Source organism: Gracilinanus agilis, chromosome 2 (assembly GCF_016433145.1).
Source record: "Gracilinanus agilis isolate LMUSP501 chromosome 2, AgileGrace, whole genome shotgun sequence".
In the NCBI taxonomy this organism is placed as follows: domain Eukaryota; kingdom Metazoa; phylum Chordata; class Mammalia; order Didelphimorphia; family Didelphidae; genus Gracilinanus; species Gracilinanus agilis.
Window position 1 is genome coordinate 335091770 of NC_058131.1, and position 19369 is coordinate 335111138.

The 19369-nt window shown below is 39.5% G+C and overlaps 1 protein-coding gene across 1 annotated transcript in view; it reads left to right on the forward strand.

The window, feature by feature from the left end:
- Window positions 1-7356: 7356 nt before the first annotated feature.
- The window catches only part of TM9SF4 (transmembrane 9 superfamily member 4), a 59938-nt gene continuing 47925 nt past the window's right edge, over window positions 7357-19369 (forward strand). Inside the window, exon 1 of the mRNA XM_044664296.1 lies at window positions 7357-7382. Within this exon, the coding sequence (XP_044520231.1) occupies window positions 7368-7382 (15 nt within the window). The 5' untranslated portion in view covers window positions 7357-7367. The remainder of the gene's footprint in view (window positions 7383-19369) is intronic.

Here is a 19369-nt window from a genome sequence, read left to right on the forward strand (position 1 = left end):
AAAGATTTTAAAACCAAGCAAGAGTTAGAGAAAATTACAAAATGCAAATTAAATGGTTTTGATTATACTAAACTAAAAAGCTTTTGTACAAACAAAAACAATGTAGTCAAAATCAGAAGGGAAACAACAAATTGGGAAAAAATCTTTATAACAAAAAACTCTGACAGGGGTCTAATTACTCAAATATACAAGGAGTTAAATCAACTGTATAAAAAAATCAAGCCATTCCCCAATTGAAAAATGGGCAAGAGACATGAATAGGCAATTCTCAGGTAAAGAAATCAATAAGCACATGAGAAAGTGCTCTAAATCTCTAATAATTAGAGAAATGCAAATCAAAACAACTCTGAGGTATCACCTCACACCTAGCAGATTGGCTAAAATGAAAGAAGGGGAGAGTAATGAATGTTGGAGGGGATGTGGCAAAATTGGGACATTAATGCACTGCTGGTGGAGTTGTGAACTGATCCAACCATTCTGGCTGGCAATTTGGAACTATGCTCAAAGGGCTATAAAAGAATGCCTGCCCTTTGATCCAGCCATACCATTGTTGGGTTTGTACCCCAAAGAGATCATAGATGAACAGACTTGTATGAAAATATTTATAGCTGCGCTTTTTGTAGTGGCAAAGAACTGGAAAAGGAGGGTATGTCCTTCAATTGGGGAATGGCTGAACAAATTGTGGTATATGCTGGTGATGGAATACTATTGTGCTAAAAGGAATAATAAACTGGAGGAGTTCCAGGTGAACTGGAAAGACCTCCAGGAACTGATGCAGAGTGAAAGGAGCAGAGCCAGAAGAACATTGTACACAGAGACTGATATACTATGGTAAAATCGAATGTAATGGACTTCTGTACCAGCAACAATGCAATGACACAAGACAGCTCTGAGGAACTTATGGTAAAGAACGCTGCCCACATTCAGAGGAAGATCTGCAGGAGAGGAAACAAAGATAGACAATTGCTTGAACACATGGGTTGAGGTGGACATGATTGGGGATGTAGACTTGAAACTACCACACCAATGCAACTATCAACAATTTGGAAATAGGCCCTGAATAAAGAAACATGTTACAACCAGTGGAAATGTGCGTCGGCCATGGGTGGGGGGAGAGTGAGGGGGTGAAGGGGAAAGTAGGGGCATGAAGCATGTAAACAGGTTAAAAATGAATATTGATAAATGTTTAAATTTTAAAAAAAAGTCTATTCCAGGGAGTAACTAGGTGGTTAAGTGGATTGAGAGCCAGGCTTAAGGACAAGAGGTTCTGGGTTCAAATTTGGCCTCAGATATTTTCTAGCTGTATGACCCTTAGCAAGTCACTTAACCCCAATTGCCTAACCTTATCACTCTTCTGCCTTGGAACCAATACTTACTTAGTATTGATTCTAAGACAGAAGATAAGGTTGTTTTTTGTTTTTTTTTTTAAAAAGGCTAAAAAAAAAAAAAAAAAAAGAGGCTATTCCAGTTCTCAATGAGACTGCTTTCCTAAAGGTGTTAAGCCAAATAAACTTAACAGATGATGAAGGTAGGAGGACCCTAAATAAAGAGTCTTTCCACAGCATTCATCCAAAGAAGTGACTGGTATTAGCAAGGACTCACATGACCAACATATAAGTAGTGGGCTAAGTGAGTAAAGTGCTGCTCCTGGCATCACCACAGGGGGACCTCTAAGCTCCCAATCACAAAGCAAGAGCCATAACAACAATTTAAGAGCCCATTCAAATGATGACCCATTTGTAGTCTGGGGCAACCTAGCTGTCTTCCAGCAAGCTCTAGTGGTATTCAAAGAGAAACAAATCCTACAGCTTATTCTAGCAGCTGCTCCAAAAGGCAGCCACAGTTCTGCTGAATGTCCCAAAACCCAGTCTACCAAGAAGACTCCCATCCCTAGGACCCACCAAATCAAGTCGACAAATAGTTAGTAAGCATTACTAGAAACCTGTTTTATACCCAGCAATGGATCGTTGGGAATATCATGGTCACAATCACTGAAGTTATCTACAAACCAGGCCAAAAAAGGTCCCTGCTTCTAAAGAACTCACAGTCTAATAGAGGAAACAACATGCAAAGTCCTCTGTTAGAGAATTCAGAAAAAAGCTTTTTGCAACTTAAGCTGAGACTTGAAGGAAACTGGAGAAGCTAGGAAGCAGAACTGAGGAGGGAGGGAGTTTCAGGAATGAAAGACAGCCACTGAAAATGGCCCAAGTTAGAAAGAGTTGTTTGGGGAACAATAAAGATAGTGTCACTGGATTGTAGTGTACATGGAAGGGAATAAGGTATAAGAATACTGGTGAAGTAGGAAGGGGACAGAGGATGATGGACTTCAAATGCCAGGTAGAGGATTTTATATTTGGTTCTAGAGATATTAAGGAAACAATGGAGTATTTACTAAATGGGGTGGGGTGTGACATGATCAGACCTGTGCTTTAAGAAGATCAATATGGTAGCAGAATAGAAGATGGACTAGATTGGGGAAAGACTCATGATAGGGAGATCAACCAGCAGGCTATTATAATATTCCAAAAGGAAGGTAAGGAGAGCCTGCACCCAAGTGGTAGCAGTTGTCAGAGGACAGAAGGTGTATATGTGTGTGTGTGTGTGTGTGTGTGTGTGTGTGTATGGAGAGATGTTCTGAAGGTTGAAACAAGACTCGGCAATTGACTGGATATGGGTAGTGAAAGTGAGATACTTATAATACCTCATTTGGGTGGCTGGGGAAATGGTGAGTCCTTTGACAGTAACAGAAAAGTTGGGGTCTTTAGGGAAAATTTAATGAGTTAAGTTTTGGAAAAGTTGAGTTTAAGATGTCTGTGGGATATCAAGTTCCAGATGTCCAATAGACACTTGGAGATGAAAGAATGGAGTACAGGAAAGAGGTTATATTGGGACAAATAAATATGATAATTATCTGAATAGAGATGATAATTGTTGAATCTGCCAATGCTAATGATATCACCAAGGGAAATAGTATAGAGAGCCCCAGTCCAGAGTCTTGGGAGATAATCGTATTTGGTGGTTATGACCTGGAGGAAGAAACAGAAACAAAGATTGAAAAGGAATGATTAGTGTAATGTCATTTGGCATTGCAATATGAAAAGCAGAATGATTGACAGCTAGCATTTTGGAACTTAGAATGAATGGAGCTTGCCATGTGTACCCCCCATTATTATATATCATTAGATAATTAGGAGGAGAGTCAGGAGAGGGTCATGTCATGAAGGCAGAAAGAAGAGTATCAAGGAGAAGAGGAGAACTGACAATATCAAAGACAGCAAAGGGGTCAAGTAGGATGGAGATATTAATAATGTGAGATAGTTTAGACAAATCAAGGGACTTCTATGAAGATAGGATTAACTCTCCCCCTGTCTATTTTTAGCTAAACAAATCAAGAACTTAAAGGATCTTTGACACTAAATAAGAGAGTTGCAAGTCACTTACTAGAGCAATGATTCCCAAAGTGGGCGCTACCACCCCCTGGTGGGTGCTGTAGCAATCCAGGGAAGCAGTGATGGCCACACTTTTTTTATATTACATTCTATTCTGAGTTCAATAAATAGTTTCATAATTTCCAGGGGGCACTAAGTAATATTTTTCTGGAAAGGGGGCGGTAGGCCAAAAAAGTTTGGGTACACTGTACTAGAGTAAGCTGCCCCACCAAACTCATCCTACCCCACCTCGGCAGTTCTAGGCAAATTGAAAGACTTTGAAGTGGGGAGCTATAGGAAGTGATGTTGAGAAAACTGCTTTAAAAAGGCCAGCTATAGGATTCAGTCATTCTCTCTGCACTGGTGAGCCAGACTGGAGGAGGAGACTCTTTCCCTGGATCCTGCCTCAGCTTGCGGTGGTGAGTGGAGTGATACCTTCCTTGGTTCTTTGGTGAGGAGACCCTCTCTGCTCATTGGAACTTCGGTGGGACACTCCCTTCAGCATGAGTTCTGGTGAGATTCTTGACTGTCTTAGCCTCCTGTGTACTTAAGGTTCTCGGTCGATTCTTCAGTGTGTCCTGGCTCTTTGGATTTTGGCTTCCTAAATAGGACTTTGGATTATGGTGAGATTTGCTTTTGGATTTGCATTTGCAGTCTGGAGACATCAGGATTAAACTTAGGGTATTTGTAGTTAGGCAGTACTTTCTGTCTCTTTATCTACATTTTTCCATTTTCACTCTTTCCACTTCTTTGTAAATAAAGCTGCTAAGAATCATTTTGACTTAAGCTGTAATATTTTTAAATCAGTGACCACAATATTACTTTAGAATTATCATATTATAAATGTAAAATTAATAATTTTGATTACATTACATTAAAAAGGTTTTGTACAAACAAAACCAATACAACCAAAATTAGAAGGGAAGCAACAAATTGGGGGGAAAATCTTTATAACAAAAACCTCTGACAAAGGTTACTCAAATTTATAAGGAGCTAAATCAATTGTAAAAAAAAAATCAAGCCATTCCCCAATTGATAAATGGGCAAGGGACACGAATAGGCAATTTTCAGATAAAGAAATCAAAATTATCAATAAGCACATGAAAAAGTGTTCTAAATCTCTTATATTCAGAGAAATGCAAATCAAAACAACTCTGAGATGCCATCTCACACCTAGCAGATTGACTAATATGACAGCAAAGGAAAGTGATAAATGTTGGAGATGTGGCAAAATTTGGACATTAATGCAGTGCTGGTGGAGCTGGGAATTGATCCAGCCATTCTGGAGGGCAATTTGGAACTATGCCCAAAGGGCATTAAAAGACTGCCTGGGGGGCAGCTGGGTAGCTCAGTGGATTGAGAGCCAGGCCTAGAGACAGGAGGTCCTAGGTTCAAATCCGGCCTCAGACACTTCCCAGCTGTGTGATCCTGGGCAAGTCACTTGACCCCCATTGCCTACCCTTACCAATCTTCCACATATAAATCAATACACAGAAGTTAAGGGTTTAAAATTTAAAAAAAAAAAAAAAAAAAAAAAAAAAAAGACTGCCTGCCCTTTCACCTAGCTATACCACTGCTGGGTTTATACCCCAAAGAGATCATAAGGAAAAAGACTTGTACAAAAATATTTATAGCCATGCTCTTTGTGGTGGCAAAAAAATTGGAAAATATGGGGATGTCCTTCAATTGGGGACTGACTGAACAAACTGTGGTATTTGTTGGTGATGGAATACTATTGTTCTCAAAGGAATAATGAACTGGAAGAATTCCATGTGAACTGGAATGACCTCCAGGAATTGATGCAGAGTGAAAGGAGCAGAACCAGGAGAACCTTATACACAGATACTGGCACACTGTGGCACAATTGAATGTAATGGACTTCAGCAATGCAATGATCCAGGACATTTCTGAGGAACTTATGAAAAAGAACACTATCCACATCCAGAGGAAGAACTGTGGGAGTAGAAACACAGAAGAAAAACAACTGCTTGATCACATGGTTTGATGGGGTTATAATTGGGAATGTAGACTCTAAACAATCACTCTAATGCAAATATCAATAATATGGAAATAGGTCTTGATCAGTGACATGTAAAACCCAGTGGAATTGTGCATCAGCTATGGGAGGTGGGAAGGGAGAAGGGAGGGAAAGAGCATGAATCTTCTAACTGCGGAAAAATATTCTAAATTAATTAATTAAACAAAATTCCCAGAAAAGAAAAATTTTAAAAAATAAACTACTGATAAAATAAAAAAAAAGAATTCTCATATTTAGCATAAAACTTAAATTTAAATTCTTACACTTCCAATGATCTTTCTTTACTATATGGGACTTAGCAAATGAACAATTACAGAAACTGGGCCATTTCCCCCAATCCATGTTCACTTTAAATTCAGGCTGATTTATGATTATGATAGGGGAAAGGTATAAGCATTTATGTAATGCCTGCTATTTGCCAGGTACTGTACTAAGCAATTTTAACAAATTTAATCCTCACGTAATCCTGGAAGGTCGGTGCTGGTATTCTTCTCATTTTACAGCTGAAGAAACTGAGTCAAGCAGAGATTAAGTGACCAGCCTGGGGTCACACAGATAGGAAGTCTGTGAGACCAGATATGAACTGGGGTCTTCCTGACCAGTCCCAGAGCTCAGCTGCCTCTTGATCTAGGCCCAAACTGCCTCTTACCTTTATCTGAATAGTAGAGTTTGAGAGTAGAGCAGAGAAACTCCAAGTCACCATGAGAATCCTCTCTAACCAATATTAAAATAAGGCCACAAAACAAATACAGGAGTGAATAGTTGAGTTGTCACTTGCTGTGGTAACTCTTCCACACCTTCCAGTATGTTTATGTGGCTAAAACAAATGTGGAGTATCTAAAGATGATGATAGTCACTTGGCTTTCAATGTCCAGCTGATCTCTCTTCAGAAGTGGAAAAGTCTCTGATCTCTTATTTTCCGGATTAAAAAACCAGACAGCTCTGGGGAATTTACCCCTAGCTCTCACAGTCTTTAAATTTCATAAAATCAGAACACAAGAGAATTGGTGGAAATGGGAGAAGCTTTTTGGTCAAATGCCCCACTATCTCTTCTCTTCTCCATTTATGTAAATATAATTTAACAGGTCTGAAAAGCAATGCCTTCTTAATACTGGTGTATATATAAGACTAACCAAAAAGTGGGCCTGAATCCATTTAACCTATCTTTATTGTGGAGCTCAATGAGTAAAGGTTCTTTAAATCAATACAGACCAATTCCTGGGCAAAGAGGGAAATCCCAAGACACTACCTTTATAGTCTACTTCATACTACAGCCCATCCTGACAACAAATTTGAGAAAAGGAGGTCCATTTTACAGATGAGGAAAACTGAGGCTCTTTGCCCATACATAGCAAAAAACTTCCCCGAGGAACCCGAATACACCACCAAAGTTCAGCGACCTCAGCGATGTTTATTCTCCCACTCAAAGCCAAAGCTATTAGGTCCCAGGTTTGGTATATCCGGCTCACACCAGCCAAGGAAACGGTTCTCCCTTCCAGGAGTCAAAATGGTGCGAACTACCCCACAACGAGGAACTAGGTATGGAAGTCGTTTCCAGGAGTCAAGATGGCGCAGAAACCCGGCTGTGAATAATTGAGTCAGTAAGGAAGTCTGCCAGGACTCAAGATGGCACAGAAAAAAAACCACCTATGACTGACAGAGGGAGGGCGTTGCCAGGAATCAAGATGGCGCTCAAATCTACAGCTTCCCCTTCAGCTCCGGCTTGGTGACATCATTGTGCGCCTTCGAATCCCAGAATCCGCGCCTCTGCCTTTCCGGTCATCGGGGCTGGGAGCCTAAAAGCTGCCCAGGACGGACCCCACCCCCTTACCGGGCCTAAATCCGTCAGACTTGGGGCGCCACTTCCGCTGACGTAGGCGGCGGCGACACGTGGATCCAAGATGGCGGTAGCGATGGTGAGTGAAGGAGAAGCCGAAGCCGGGGCAGGAGCGGGTGTCTGCAGGGTGGGGGTAACCCCAAGACCAGGGCTGGGGCCGGGGCGGGGCTGCAGCCGGGACCTCCCGGCGCCTCCATCCCGAGCCTGGTCCTCATGCCCCTCTCCCGCTCAGGTTCAGCCGGCCCGAGAAGCCCCTTCCCCCTGGGCCGAGGCCTGAGCGGAGTCGCCTCCTGGAATACTCCCCGGGGACCCAGAAGCCAGGAACTCCCCCGTTCCCCCTCCAGTGCGTTCTCTCGACCTCTTGGGAGCAGTTCGTCCCAGTCCCCACAGGGCTGTTCTAGTCGGGGACCAACACCGGGGCGCCGGGCTTTAGCACCCGACTTGAAGAGAGCAGACCTGAGTTCGAATCCCAAGTGCTTCCTACTTGGTCCCTCTGTGACCTTGGCCAAGTTGCTCAACTCTCTGGGCTTCAGTTTCTTTATATGTCAAATGAAGGGATTACACTGAAGGGTTTCTATGATCCTTAAGTCACATCCCTTCCCTGAGCCTCAGTTTCTTCCTCTGTAGAATGAGCCTTTTAGACTAGGTGATTCCAAAGACTCCTTTCAGCTCCATGCCCTGCAATACTGAGATTGCCATGGGATTAGGTGCCGAGGGACCGTTCGAGAGACTTGATGCATACAGTAGGTGCTTAATAACGTTAAAAGTAGCCTTTTGTTAGTGGAGTGTACTGGGAACACTAGTGACTTAAGGCAAGTCACGTTACTTCCCTAAGCTTGTATTATCTACCTAATTGCAAATCGTAAAAGTGCTAGAAAAGAATGAATGGAGTAGTCAGTATAGAGATAGAGAGGTGTGTATATATGAGGCCCTGGCTCCAGCCCCTGTCTTGGGGTTCCCACCCCTGTTTATGTATATGGACATACTTACATATATTCCATTCAGTAAACATTTTTAAGCACTTTTTTCAGGCTGGCAGGCATTGTGTTAACTCAGTGCTAGAGATATGAAAAGAAGGAAAAGACAGTCCTTGCCTTCAAGGAGTTTGCAATCTAATGGGAGAATACAACATACAAACATATATACGAAGGAAGCTATATACAAGATAAATAGGAAATAATTAATAGAGAGAAAGCATTGGAATTAAGTGGGATAGGGGAAGGCTTACATTAGAAGGTAGAATTATTTTACTTAAAGGATGCCTGTGTGTGTGTGTGTGATACATATATATGTGTGTACATACTTGGTATATGTTATTCCTAATAAGGAAACTTGCAGCAACAGTGCAGAGAGGCAACTGTTAGTCTTATGGAAACTTAGGGAAACAACTTAGTCTAATGGAGACAGGGAAGAGGTGACTTGACCAGCTTCATGCTACCAGGAAGTGTCTGAGGTGCAATAGAACCAGTCTTCCTGACTCCAAGAAACCAAGCCTTTCCCAACTCTTTATTGTTATATAGCACCTTGGAAAAAAGTTTACAGAAGTTTACAAAAGCATTATTCACAGTGAGACTGTAAGAGACGAAAGTAATTTGCCCCAAACTAGTAAATGTTAAAACTCAAACTTGAGACTTTCTGATTCCACATCCAGTATTTTATTCATGAAACAGTAGGGATGTGGATGATAGGCAAACCTGGGTCACCAGAATTGTGTTTGTGATTGTTGTTCTGTGTTCTAGAGGGATAGTGGGATGTAGTGTTGAAAAACTCTGAATTTGAAACTAGAAAATGTGTTTTCATTTCAATTCTATTAAACTTTGGGGCAAAGTTCCCCTTTTTGGGCCTCTGTTAAATGAGGATTTTAGCTTTGATGTTCTACAATTTATTCACAATTTTAGTAGTCATTTATTAAAAGTGTTACAGAGCATCATTCTAGAATGGGAAAAGATACAAAGTGTAGTTAAGACAGAGTACCTGACCTCAGTGAGTTACAGCTTAGAAAGCATTGATACAGACAGGATAAATACAGTATTACATAAAAAGTGCATTGAAGAGTCATAATCTATTACATGCAAGTTTTAAATTGGAAAGCTGGAGGTGGGGGAGGATGTGGAATCAAATTCAGCTTCATAAAGAAGATGGCCTTTGAGTTGGACTTTGAAGGACAGGGTAAAATACACCAAGATAAATGGGTGAATGACTTAAATATAAAGAAGGAAACTATAAGTAAATTAGGTGAACATAGAATAGTTTACCTGTCAGATCCGTGGGAAAGGAAAGATTTTAATACCAAACAAGAGATAGAGAATGTTACAAAATGTAAAATCATTTTGATTACATTAAATTTAAAAAGTTTTTGTACAAACAAAATCAATATAACCAGAATTAGAAGGGAAGCAACAAATTGGGGGAAAAATCTTTATCAAATCTCTGACAAAGGTCTAATTACTCAAATTTATAAGGAGCTAAATTAGACAAAGGTCTAATTGCTCAAATTTATAAGAAGCTAAATCAATTTATAAGGAGTACAAAAAAATCAAGCCATTCCCCTACTGATAGATGGGCAAGGGACATGAATAGGCAATTTTCAGATAAGGAAATCAAAACTATCAATAAGCACATGAAAAAGTATTCTAAATCTCTTATAATCAGAGAAATGCAAATCAAAACAACTCTGAGATACCACCTCACACCTAGCAGATTGACTAATATGACAGCAAAAGAAAGTAATAAATGTTGGAGGAGATGTGGCAAAATTTGGACATTAATGCAGTGCTGGTGGAGCTGGGAATTGATCCAACCATTCTGGAAGGCAGTTTGGAACTATGTCCAAAGGGCATTAAAAGACTGCCTGCCCTTTGATCTAGCCATACCACTGCTGAGTTTATACCCCAAAGAGATCATAAGGAAAAAGACTTATACAAAAACATTTATAGCCATGCTCTTTGTGGTGGCAAAAAAATTGGAAAATGAGGGGATGCCCTTCAATTGGGGAATGGCTGAACAAATTGTGGTATCTGTTGGTGATGGAATACTATTGTTCTCAAAGGAATAATGAACTGGAGGAATTCCATGTGAACTGGAATGACCTCCAGGAATTGATGCAGAGTGAAAGGAGCAGAACCAGGAGAACATTATACACAGAGACTGATACACTGTGGCACAATCAAATGTAACGGACTTCTCTACTAGAAGTAATGCAATGATCCAGGACAGTTCTGAGGGACTTATGAAAAAGAACACTATCCACATCCAGAGAAAGAACTGTGGGAATAGAAACACAGAAGAAAAACAACTGCTTGAACACATGGTTTGATGGGGCTATAATTGGGGATATAGACTCTAAACAATCACCCTAGTGCAAATACTAATGATATGGAAATAGGTCTTGATCAGTGACACATGTAAAACCCAGTGGAATTGCTCATTGACTATGGGAAGGAGGGGAGGGAAAGAATGTGATTCATGTAATTATAGAAAAATATTCCAAACTAATTAAAAAATAAATAAAGGATAGGGTAAAAATTTACACAGGAAAAGGAGAGGAGGGCAAGATGGTTCAGGATTAGGGAATAGTAGGATAATCAGAGGCATGAATGGAGGTAGGAGAGAATAGTGCATAGGAAAATGGAGGAATCCAGTTTGGCTGGGATCATAGAGTAGATGATCATGGACAGGAGTAACATGAGAGGACTGGAGTGTCATTGTTGAGAGCCCTGAAGATCAGATAAAATTTTGAACTTTCCTCAGTAAATAATAGGAAAGCGTCAAAGATTTTTGTAAAGAGGAGTTACATGACCAGATCTTTGCATAAGATTTTGGGCTCAATATAATGTTTAGATTGGTGAGGGGAATGAATGGAGACTTACAGTAGTCCAGGTGAGAAGTAATGAGTGTACTAAATTAGTGGCAGTGGGAAAAGTGCCAGAGATTCAGCATAGGTAGAATTAACAGGCTTTCATAATTGACTTTTCTCTCATCTTTCAATACAATGAACACAGAAGGAAATAAACATTTATTAAGTGTCTGCTATGTGTCGGGCTTTGCTAAATAATTTACAAATATTATCTCATTTGATTCTTATGACAGCCCTGTGAGATAGGTGCTATTATCATCAAGCTCGTTTTACAGTTGAGAAAACTAAGGGAAACAGGTTAAGTAGCTTGCCCAGAGTCAAGCACAGTATGTGAGAACAAATTTGAATTCAGGGCTTCCTGAGGCCTAGCCCTTTATCCACCTACCTCCGTCTTGTAGTAATGTGAAGGAATAAATGGTTTCCCTATAGGCAGATATAGTGAAATCCAAAGGGGGAATAGGTTTAATTGGAAAGATAAGCTTGATTTTGGATCTTTTGATTTGGAGGTGTCAGTGGGACACCCAAGTATAATGTTCTGTGGGCACTATGCCTACAAAGATTTGCTGTGTAGCTCAGATGTCAAGATTAAATCAATTAACTGACAAGCATTTGAGATAAAAGTACAAAGAAGGAAACCATCCCTGAAGGTTCTAATGGGATTGATAAGGTATAGATTTGGGAGTGATCTATTTTGAAATTTCTGGAATAAGTGAAATTGACCAGGGAAAGAGAACAGAGAAAGAAGGGACCAAAGCATATGGGAAGCAGTTAGGAAGAGGATCCAGAGCAGTTCTCCTAGCTGATTCCCAAGTTTTCTTCCTTTTAGTGTTGAAATCCTAGTATTCTATAAGCCACTTTCTTTCTCCAAGATCCTGTTTCCTTATCTATAAAATGGGTGATAATACTGCCACCATTTAATTTATCACAAGAGCAATGATTTGTAGAGCACTATATAAATGTGAGCTACTTTTACTCAGTGGGAAAAGAGCAATAACTATCCCCCCTCCCACATTCATTCACCTCCCAAAAGCTGATGGAATAAAGATTGCTTAGTACGTGGTAAGTGTCATTCATCAGGGACTTCTCCTGGAGGTGGCAGCTGTTAATTTTGTCTCGTGTAAGTTTACAGAAACAAAACCTATAGCAGAAAAGTGATATTTGTCACTCATAATAGAAGAATGCATCATTGATTGTTTTGTGTTTGCCCTTTTATTCATGTATAGATTACTAAACCTTACCTTTTTTTTTTTTTATTTTTAACCCTTGTACTTCGGTGTATTGTCTCATAGGTGGAAGATTGGTAAGGGTGGGCAGTGGGGGTCAAGTGACTTGCCCAGGGTCACACAGCTGGGAAGTGGCTGAGGCCGGGTTTGAACCTAGGACCTCCTGTCTCTAGGCCTGACTCTCACTCCACTGAGCTACCCAGCTGCCCCAAAACCTTACCTTTTAATGAGGAATAATTGCTTAGAAAAGGATTTAAGTACTTCGGAGATTACCTCATAGGTTGTTTAGTGCCAGTAAGAAATTTTAGGAAATTTCTTAAAGGAAAGAGATTGTTTGAATAGGGCCTGGTGCATAGTAGGAGCTTAGTACATGTTTACTGATTGATTTGATTGTTTGAAGAGATGATTTGGAAACAAGAGTACTTAAAAACCTATTTCCACTCATGTCCCTCATCCTTTTGGGGGGGTTGAGGGAGAGGGGCATCTAGGAAATCTGTGGGATAAGATAGTAACAGGAAATTAGACCAATTTCCTTCCTCAATGAAGGTGTTTGATAAAGCAGTGTGGACAGTGTTTAGCCAGTGATACAATACTCAGTTCAGAGGGTGGATTTTTTTATTTTGTTTTGAGGAATAGTAAATTAGCAACAGAAACTTCCTGCAGTAATTCAGTGTAAGGAATTCCACCAGGAAATACTATGTATAGTATGACAAACTTATTCCTGGAAGAAAAGGCCTACATTGGCCTCAGTATGTTGTGTGTTTTGTACATAGTTGCTTAAACTTTTTAGCAGCCAGATTATAAGACAACTAGAAGGATGTGAAGGAGATTTCATGTCAGGCTCAATAGTGAGAGTTGGAAAACTAGCCTGTTACTGGAGATGTGTGTCATATGCAAATTGTGGTCACAGAATTGGCAGATGATTCAGACTGATATGGAAACAGAACTCCTCCTCTGACACACAGATTTCACAACCTAGTAAGATAAAACTTGCCTTTCCGTTTCTAGGCTCCATGGCAAGACTTGAATGTAAGACAACCAAACAGGAACTAGGCAAGTGTGTAGCCTCATGGTCATGGGAATTGGCTGTTTTGAAAAGTTAAGATTATAAGTGCAAGTCTAAAAGTTCTCCTGGGTTGATTTTTTTTTTTTTAATAGTCTTTCCCTTACACCTCCCACCCTCCCCCACCTCCCCTTGGCACATATTGCCCTACACCTTTTGTCTGATTCTTATCTCTTCTTTTCATGTTCTTTGTTTTTTGTCTCTCTTTCAGGGATGGGCTGCCTGCAACCACATCTGTATTAGGATAGGTGTTTCCTGAGAATGAATATTTCTGGTGCTGCCTTACTCATTGTTGCACCAGGGTTACTGTAATTTCACACATTCCCCCTTGGTTTTCCAAATGCTTTTTTAACCTGCATTTGAATCATTGCTGAAAGGTTTCAAGACCACCAGTTAAACTAGTTCACAGTGAAATGAGGGGAAGGACAATGCACATCACTGTTGAGTGAAGATAGCTACCATTGGGAATATCATTTTGGTTAAACTTGGGAAATTTACACAGAATGTACATCTCAATTTTTTTTTTCAGGGGACCTCTTAAGGAACCTTGACACAGGTGTTTCTGATCATATTGTCTTTAGTGTTTTGTTTTGTTTTGGTCTTACATGAATGACTAAAAGACCTGATGGTCCTTTCTGAACTAAGGAGACTATAATTAATGCTCCTTGTCACAAAGCAAAGGCATCTTGCTATCTCTTCACATCCAGAAAGCATTTGTGTTATCAGCCCTGGGAACCTTATATGCTAATATGCTAATAACTGGGGCTGTGGTAAAAGGAGCAATGTGCCAGTAGACTAATCGTGACCCAACAATAAATTAGCCCACAACGCTTTGGGCAAGTCTCTTCCTATCACTGGACCTCAGTTTTTCCATTTGTAAATGGGAGAGGTAGTGATTTTAGTATGATCCCTTCTAGTTCTGAAATTCCATGTTACTGTGTAAGGGGCTGCATTTTCTCCATGATGCTTAAAAGTGTGAAATGTTCTGATTCCTTTGCATTATCATTGACATTGTGGTTTTGAAAGGATCTGGCTTTTTTGCCCCTGACATATTAACAAAATTGATTGTATCACTGTGTACTTACTCCAAGTCTGTCCTCAGTCTGCAAAGACCACTGGACTCTAGGAGCCTTGAACTGATTACCTCATTGTCTTCGGAGTGCATTGACATGAAATAAACATTCAGACAGGTGATGGCTCTTCTTGCACGACCATACTTTTTTATATTCTCCTCAGGCCCTTTATGGAGGATACTCAGTGTATCCAGGAAGGATGGAAATAGCATTAAATTGCCACTTGCTTTCCTCCTTCACCTGGTTTCTCTTTTACAACCTTAGCAAAAGTTTTCCTTTGATCTAGTATTTAATTAACCGGCAGGAGAATGCAGATGGTCATGACAGCACTTCCCTTTCTGAGTTTTGATCCAGGAGGGTGGGAAAGACACTAGATGGACCTAAAGCCATTTGGCTTCTTTTGAATGCTACAAGCCACCCATCAACAAATCTACTTTGATCCATGAACCATTTGCTTAAACCATGTTTTTCCAGAAGTAGGCCAAGGACACCTGGGGCTCCTCTCTATTCCATTAGTCTTTTATTAAATGTTTATTAAAACCCAATATTAAATATTAATCAACTAAGCTTTCTTAGTAACTATATACATGTTCATTTCAGTACCTAGAATATGTCTCAGTGTTCATCATGATTCCTTTCCAAATCTCATTTATTGTATCTCTTACCTTGCTCTATTAGTCTTCATTATTTCCTTCTCCATATTGCTAACACTTCCTTCCTGTACTATGTATACTTAGTGAGACAAACATAAATTTGAAAGCCCTTTGGAATTCAGGGGTCTTACTAAAAGTAACCATTAGGTCTTTTAAAACTATGTATGTGTGGGGCAGCTGGGTAGCTCAGTGGATTGAGAGTCAGGCCTAGAGACGGGAGGTCCTAGGTTCAAATCCGGCCTCAGACCTTCCGAGCTGTGTGACCCTGGGCAAGTCACTTGACCCCCATTGCCTACCCTTACCAATCTTTCACCTATAAGTCAATACTCAGAAGTTAAGGGTTTAAAAGGGAAAAATAAATAAATAAAGCTATGTATGTGCACACAATATGGGCAGGAGTTGAATTCTAAGCCTGTTTCAAAAACATTAGCCTAAACAGAGGTCAGCAACCTTTTTGGCCGTGAGAGCCATAAACGCCACATTTTTTAAAATGTAATTTCATCATTTCGTGAGAGCCGTACAGTGCTCACAGTGCACGCTCCTGTAACAGCACCTGAAAAAAACTGACTTTATGGCTCCTGCAGAAAGAGCCATATCTGGCCCTCAAAAGAGCCAGATATGGCTCAAGAGCCATACGTTGCCAACCCCTGGCCTAAAGAGTGAGGAGTCAGGACTCAATGGGGCTTGTTCGATGAGTCCTCTTTCTGGACAAGGGTGCACCAGCTGCCTTCTTTCTCTGAGGAACTCCATAATGAGCTCTGACTGTGGCACTATTTGTCTGACCATGGGCAAGTGATATCATTCCTTTGGACTTCAATTTTCATCTCTATGATATGATATCCTTGCTTTAGGTAATGTCTGAGGCCCCTTTGAGCTTTGCTGTTAAAGAATCCTGTGATTTCGATCAGGAAGGCCATCTAGTTTTATTTCAGCAACATGTCCTCTGCAAACAACTGTTTTGGGTTTGTCCTCTTCTCGAATCTTACATTCACTATATTTCACTATGGTATATTTTTCTTGTGCTTCTCCAAAGCAATTTTGGTCTTTTATGTTGCCTTTCAAATAGTAAATCATAACTACTTAGTTTTCTGAAGTTCTGTTTAAGCTATGGTTTGCTGGATGATTTTTTTCTCCATTTTCTGACCCTCTCCCACTATTTAAAAGTAATTTTCTTTGTCTCTGTTTAACAGATACTGTGATTATGATTTAGAATAAAGGTAACCTTTCCAAAATTTCTGATGGTGAATTTTTTTTGTTGCTTTAGTTTTTCTTCCCTATCATTCATTTGTGTCTTCTTTCTCTGAGGATTTTAATTGATTAGGTAATTGCTCTCATTAACAGCTTATGATCTGTTCCCTAAAGCTTTTTGTCTCTTGCTAGTATGAGGTGAGAGTGATTTTCTGGGTTCTTGGTAACAAGTTGTAGAGTGATCCAAAAAAGCCCATCTTAGAGAGGCATGTGTGCTCTTGGTAAGGAAAATGGTAATTTGGCTGCATTTCCTACAAGAAACAGAGTTAGTATGGGGATATAGAAGCAGATAGGGTGAAGAAAGCAATTCTTTCCAACTAAAGATGGATAGTAGAGCTAATAAAGAGTTTGGGGGGCATCTAGTCTCTTGGTATTTTATGTATTCCTTGGATCTTCCAGGGCTTCAGACTGATTCTAGATCAAGTTCCCTTTCCTAACCAATAAGACATCAAAGTGCCGAGGTGTGATTTTTGTGTAGAAAAGAAAAGGAAAGGTTAGCTTATTTAGCAAGACCCATAAGACTGGGAATCCAATCTTGATTTTTGTACTAGCTTTAGTTTTGTGACTTTGGACAATTTACATCTCCTCTCTTTTCCATAATTTCTTTATCTTTAAAAGAGAAGTTAGCAGGGCAATTAGGTGGCTCAGTGAATGAAGAGCCATGCCTAGAGACAGGAAGTCCTTGGTTCAAATCTGGTCTCAAATACTTTCTAACTGTGACCCTGGGCAAGTCACTTTACCCATTGCCTAGCCTTTACTATTTTTCTACCTTGGAACCAATACTGAATATTGATTCTAAAACAGAAGGTATGGGTTTAAAAAAAAAACAAAAGTAAAAGGCAAGATGAAGATTAGATTGTCTCTTGAGATTCCTTTCCAGTTCATTATTCTATGAGGTTTTGTATTCAAATAGGTTATCTTAAAAGGTGAATTTTCTATGACTAGAGGTGTTCAAGCAGAGGATTTGTTGGATATCATGCATATTATGTAAAGGGAATTTCTTTAGGGGCTAAGAGATGGACCTTTCAGATATCTTGTTATGACAAATATGAATTAATATTTTCAAACCTCTAATTTCCTTTGGTAGAAGTTTGCTTATTTACATCCCTTGAATCTGGGATGAGACTATTGGATTAGAGAAGGGAGAGCAGATTTCGATTCTCACATTTTATTCGTACGTGTGCGCGTGCTTTATTTATTTTTAATTCATTTTATTTTCATTTTAGTTTCAGGCCCACATTCTCTCCTGCTCATCTTCCCTCTCACCCCTCATTGAAAAAGCAAGAAAAACAAAAATTCCTATTAAAAACATATTTAGTCAAACAAAACAAACTCCCACATTGGACAAATCCTCCTCCCCTCTCCCCCAAATCTGAGTCCATCACCTCTCTCTGTTAGGACCACTCACATTTTAGTTTTACATGAGCTATTTGTAGTCTTGAGAAAATCACTTGTCTTTTCTGTATATCAGTTTTCTCCACCTCATTGGAAAATGAGGTGGAGTGTGGTAGTGAAAGCAAGAAGCAGACTGAGCTAGTCAATAGGGCTCCTTCTAGCTGACATCTTGAGAGACTAGGCCCTATTTCTTGTATATGATTAGGTTTTCATGAACATCTTAACCCTAGGAAGAGTAGTACCCTTGGGGATGGAGGTACCTTAGTTCTTGCATCTCTCATGTTTTTCATCATTTCATGTCTTGTCATCACTTTTTAAAATTTTTTTTATTTTTCCCATTTACATATAAAAATTTTTTTAACATTAAAATTTTTTTCTTCAATTACATATAAAAATAGTTTCTAACCTTTTAAAAAATTTTTTGAGGGAGATTCTCTTCCTCTTCTTTCCTCCACCCTGAAATGGCAAGCAGTCTGATACAGATTTTTACATGTGTAGCAATGTGAAACATTTTTCCATTAGTTATTTTATGGAAGAGAACTCAAAAAAAAGGTGATGAAAAAAGTAAGATGTATTTTTTAGTAGTGCGTTTTTTTTTTAAACTGGTACCTTCTTAAAATAGAAGAGCAAAAAAGGGTAGGCAGTTGAGATTAAGTGACTTGTCCAGGGTCATACATCAAGGAAGTATCTGAGGCCACATTTGAACCCAGGACTTCCTGTCTCCAGGCCTGACTCTCTTTCCACTAAGTCACCTACCTGCCCCTTCACTTTCTAATTCTTTGCCACCAGAAAAAGATCTGCTATAAATAATTTTGTCAAATAGGTCTTTTTCCTTATTGTTTTTTATTTCTTTGGAATACAGACCTATTGGTATTGTTGGGTCAAAGGTATGCACAGTTTTATAGCCCTTTGGGCATAATTCCAAACTGCTCTCCAGAATGGCTGGATCAGTTCACAGTTCCACCAGTGTCTCAATTTACCCGCATCCCCTTTAACATTTATCATTTTCCTTTTCGGTTATATTAGCCAATCTGATAGGCATGGAATAGTTATTTTAATTTGTATTTCTCTAATCAATAGTCATTTATAGTTATTTTAATTTGTATTTCTCTAATCAATAGTCATTTATAGCATTTTCCCATGCGACTAGAACTAACTTTGATTACTTTCTCTGAAAACTGCCTGTTCATATCCTTTGACCATTTATCAATTAGGGAATGACTTGTATTCTTATACATTTGACCCAGTTTTCTACATATTTTGAAACCTTAGTCAGAGAAACTTGCTACAAATTTTTTTCCACATTTAGGATTATTGTGTTTCCCTGCATCCTATTCTCCCCATTTATCCTACTCTCTTTCTCCTTTCACCTTGTCCACTTTCAAAAGCATTTTGCTTCTGACTATTGCTTCCCTTAATCTACCCTCCCTTCTATTAGCCTTCTACTCTTCTCTTATCCCCTTCCCCTCCTACTTTGCTATGGGATAAGATAGGTTTCTATACCCAACTGAGTGTGTATGTTATTCCCTCTGAGCCAGTTTTGATGAGAATAAGG